The sequence below is a fragment of the Anneissia japonica genome, unplaced genomic scaffold (assembly GCF_011630105.1).
Source record: "Anneissia japonica isolate Jap-2015-1 unplaced genomic scaffold, ASM1163010v1 scaffold2861_len14627_cov128, whole genome shotgun sequence".
Lineage (NCBI taxonomy): Eukaryota > Metazoa > Echinodermata > Crinoidea > Comatulida > Comatulidae > Anneissia > Anneissia japonica.
This window is the reverse complement of record NW_022700121.1, coordinates 1-4,950: the sequence shown is the minus strand read 5'-3', so window position 1 is coordinate 4,950 and position 4,950 is coordinate 1. Positions and strand designations below refer to the sequence as shown.

General features: G+C 31.8%; 1 protein-coding gene across 1 annotated transcript in view; it reads right to left on the bottom strand.

Moving 5' to 3' along the window:
* The window catches only part of LOC117103294 (MAM and LDL-receptor class A domain-containing protein 1-like), a gene marked incomplete at both ends in the record, with an annotated part of 12,931 nt that extends 9,462 nt beyond the window's left edge, over positions 1-3,469 (bottom strand). Inside the window, 2 exons of the mRNA XM_033243841.1 lie at positions 2,805-3,158; positions 3,323-3,469. Coding sequence (XP_033099732.1) covers positions 2,805-3,158; positions 3,323-3,469 — 501 coding nt within the window. The remainder of the gene's footprint in view (positions 1-2,804; positions 3,159-3,322) is intronic.
* Positions 3,470-4,950: the final 1,481 nt, after the last annotated feature.

Sequence of the window (4,950 nt, the reverse complement as noted above, 5' to 3'; positions counted from 1 at the left end):
TGTTCATAATGAGGGCAAAATAGATATTGAGTATTGCCCATCAGAAGATATGGTTGCAGATATTTTCACAAAACCTGCTACAAAATTAAAAATTAATAAGTTCAAGTGTTTATTGTTTGGGAGTTAGTTCATCACACCGCAATTAGATGTTGATTTGTTAAATGCATCAAGGTAAAGATCTATACTGTATTTGAAGAAGGTTGATCTCACAAGAAGAAGTGGAAGTTGAATATTTTTTTTTTATCCATTATAGTTGTTTTGATATGTTAACGTTGAATTTAAAGATGTTTACTAAAATGAGAACAAGTGGGAGTGTTGGATATGTGTTCTCATAATCAGGATTACTGTTATCCTATATAGCGCCCTCTCTTTGTTTTGTACAGGACCTTTTACTTTGATAGAGGTCATGAATGAAAGGAGAATATGTTACACGAGTTGTTGAATAAATGCGGCAGAGTTGAATATTGATATCTCTGTATGATTCAGTTTGTTTCCGAAAACATCCGTCATGGCAGAAAACAACCCAACAGAAAATAATAACTTAACAACATCTATGAATGTTTCACGCTGTGTACTTATTCTATTATTTTAACCACAATTGGTTTGTTCAAAATCTGGCAATCAATTGATATATTCGTCCTTATATTGACTGATTGTGATAACAATTGCAAGAAAACGTATATTGAATTCTGTGTGATAAAGACATTGGTGGAGTGCTCTGACATGATAAAAGTGGTATTAAATTTGATGCATTAAATCTTGTATTTTGACATTTATCGCAGCAAGCTTAAACAATCTCTCCCCCCATTCATCAATATGTTGATATATAGAAAGCAGAATACACTAGGTGAATGCTGTGGAAACATCGTAAATGCATACACCGTTAAGAAATAAAATGGAATAGGAAAATCAGACCATCACCTCATTCATCTGTTACCAAAGTACAATCAAAAACTAAAACGGGGAAAAGCTGTTACCAAAACTGTGAAAGTGTAATTAAGAAATGCCATAGATGAGTTCAATATTTTCATTAAATTGACCGACTTGGACATTTTCCAAATAATAATTTTCTTGATGTAGCAACTAAAAGTGTATTGTCGTACATAAAGTTTTGTGAAAACGCAATTATACCAACTAAATATATGAGAGACATATTATCCAAATATCAAACAATGGGTATTTAAAGATTTACGTACATTGATGAAAGAAAAATATTCTACATGACGAAATGGAGCTCTGGCAAACAGTAAACGCATTTAAAATGTAAGTAAAAGAGTGATCGGAAAATCAATCCAAGATAAATTTGAATCTTGTGACATTCGGAATGTATGGATCGGGATGCAGTAAATAAAACGGAGTTAGAAGTAAATACAGCCTTGCGGACTTCAGAACACTGCAATTTCTACGAATGAATTAAACATATTTTATACTCTTTCGCTGAAGTCATCTTTCAAGTTCGTCAATTGTCACAACAAAATCAATGTTACCGTTTTTGATGTTGAAAAGTAGGAAAATCAACTCACATAAAGAATCCAGGGCCTGATGGTGTTTCAAATAAAGTAATTTAGTTCTGTTATTTACAAATTAGTAATATATTTCAGTTCTTGTTCCAGTGGTCTTTGGATATTTCTTGTTTACCTAAGCTATGCAAACATTTCCTATATCAAAGTAGAGAACCCTTTGATATGCAATGACTAGACATATTGTCCTCAATGCTAGTCCCAAAAATTTTATGGGAAATCATTTTACATGAAGATACTAAGACTAATGTTGATATGTTTCAATATGCATACAGCAAAAAAAAAAAGGGGGGGGGGGTTGTTGATGCTGTTACAAAATTTAACTCACAAAGGTGGATGCCCATTGAGAGTACCTGTACGTGTGCTATGATTTTGTTCCTCGACTTCAAAATCAGCGTTTAAAAATTCAACCGCATATTCTTACCGATTAGTCAATCAAGATGGGGTAGCCCAGTTGAACTTCTAGATTTCTGACATTCTTAGTGGAGAAGTCAAATAGTTTAATAATAGTTTAATAGTTTAATGGTTTCACATCCTCTTCACTTGTATGTAACACCAAAGATCCTTGAAGGTGTGTTTTGTCACCCCTTATGTTCTATCCTTATGTACCCCAATTAAACAGAGTAAATGCTTTAACCTCAAATTGGCTGACGACACCTGTATAGTTAAGCTTGTCAAAAATAATGATATTACTCCGTATTGTTGGTCTTTTGTCAACTCTTTGGTCAAGGTTAATTTTATACTATTAAATGTTGATAAAAACCAAAGAGATTGTTGTAAATTACCGTAAGAAAATTGTGCATCATGATAATTTAACCATTAATGACGAATTAGTTAAAGTAATTGAAAAACCTAAGTACCTAGGAATCGTCATAGACAATAAAGTAACTTGGGATGAAAATACAAATGAACTACTCATAAAATGCAATAAATGTATGTATTTTCTGTATCGCATGAAAAGGTTGTTTCTGTTTTTTTTCTCATCAGTTATTTAATCAAGACTGTGTACTTGAGTTATTATATGATTTTTACAAGTCAGTGATAAGACTATTAAGATTAATAGGATTATAAAAAGAGCCTCAATATCTATTAGCATCTTTGTAATTCTTACTCAGAGAAGTTTAAGCACACAATACAAAATTCCATTCACACTCTTCAAATCCAGGTGTGGTAAAAGGCTGGGTGGCGAAGGTTGTATGTATCGTAAAGCCGAGACAAAAGGTCAGGTTGCAAAAACGATAATCATTTTATTGTAGTGAATTTTGAGATTAAAATGTACTTTACCATCTTTCGAACATGCTCCATCAGTGATCCTGACATCATCTAAAGCAATATAACTTGTATTACTACTTCCTACAATTCCTTCAAACATTATATAGTAGTAGGAATTGACTGTTTTAACTGAGATTTGTCCAAGTTGCCAAATATTTCCTTGGTTGTTTCTTTCTGTCCATGCAGGTGTACCAACAGCATGTGTTGTCTTGACTATATACACATTTAATATGTTCCCTGTGGTGCCGTACATGTGGTAGAACCACTCAACGCATGTGACGTCTGTTGCAAGATATGTCCGTATCCAAATTCGTGCAGGTCCATTATAGTTTCTCGGATTTGAAGTTTCCATGTACATATAGAAACCTGTAAGTAAATGGTAAAATAAATGTCCATGATTTCAAAGAGATATGGTTGTTATATCTCTTCGTAGTTTATTTTATTCATTTCGTTTGTAGTTTTAGAAATATTTTCATTAAGAATTTACAATTTCATTTAGGAAATTTAAATTCATGTCAGCTTTTTAATACCTTGTAATGTTCCGTAGGTGTGGTCATACTTAGGGCCAGTACCAGATGCGTTTGTTGATCCAGATGTTCTTATCCAATCAAAATCATCAAAGTAATCTTGGTTAAAGTGACAGATGTATGGATCTTCAAAATCACATTTGGTTCGCACTACAAATTATACACAAAAAAAAAGTAACTGCAGTTTAAGTAGTCTCAACAATAATTTGTGACTTTAATAGTAACACTTTTACACTTCAATATACCAATAATTTTTGGCAATGAGTTTAATCATATTCCTATTTTATATCTAAAGTATTCGGAATGAATTTTTCAAATAATTGAAAAAATTCATGAACTTTACAATTTTACTCGTATAAAGTCGAACTAGCCTTTAAAACAATTTATTTGATATGACTTTTTCAAAATGCCTGCTGTTAAGGTCATTTGTGTGCAAAAGAATAGGAATTTTGCTGGGTAAGTTTACCTATACCCCCACTTTCAAAAAAAGTACTTATTTTAAAAAAATCATGTAGCTAAACAAAATTCAGAAAAATGCCAAAACATAGTGAATCAATAGATTGTTAATAACTATAATATACATAGCCAATTGAAAATTTTTGCCCGGAGCTGGCCTTTAAGGATGGAAAAGTGGGTTAATAAGGGTGGGTGGAAGGCCATGAAATTAGCTTTAGACTGGGTGGAAAACTTAAAGGCTAGGTGGCCCCACCCACCTCCGCCCACTATAATTACATCCCTGGTTGTTATAAGTCATGAATATAGTAATATTATGGTTACATGAATTAGGGCCTATATTTTATACTAGCTGTGTACCTGTCCTTTGGACGGGAATCAATGCAAACTGAATGCACGAGAATAATTTTAAAAAAAAGTATTTCATATTGAGCACAGATGTACAGTCTTCTATCAAGAACCACATTTGTATTAATAATTAATGAAAACAAAGTATAATTAATATGATTATATAAACATTGCATGAATCACTAACTTAGTGTTTTATTAATATTTTACATTTCTTTTTCGTAATTTCCAGTTTACTTTTGTGGAGTGGATCTTCTTCATTTCCATAAATTATTTTGCCATTGCTGCTATAGATTACTTTTATTTTATTAAATTGTTGACTTTAGCGTTCTCTATAATAATTGTGTTTTGTATCTATATCATTTAATTTCTGCGTTTAAATTTTGTTTATTATGTACATTGTAAATAAGGTATCTGACGACCATAATAAAAAACAGCATTCAATTTTTTGAATTGTACATCGTGAATAGGCCAAAATAAAGTTTTACTACTACTACCTTGGTACTCTAGTTGTCATTGTTGGTGTGCTGGTGGAACTGAAATAAAAACTGAACGCCTTTGTCCTGTAGTTATCATCATTTTTGTTAGCAGAATTAATGTTATGAAAGAATTGAAAGAAATCATCATCATTCTCGTTAGCAGAATGAATGTCATGAAAGCATTAAAACAATAATAGAAATATTTGTACAGTATTGTAATTTCATTACAGATCAAGTTTAATCAGTAATTTTCGTTTAATTTTTCAGGCGGGTATAAAAGTATTGGTAACATATTTGTTTCTTAAACCTTTTAACACATAGCAGGGGCTGATCCAGAATTTTCAAGAGGGG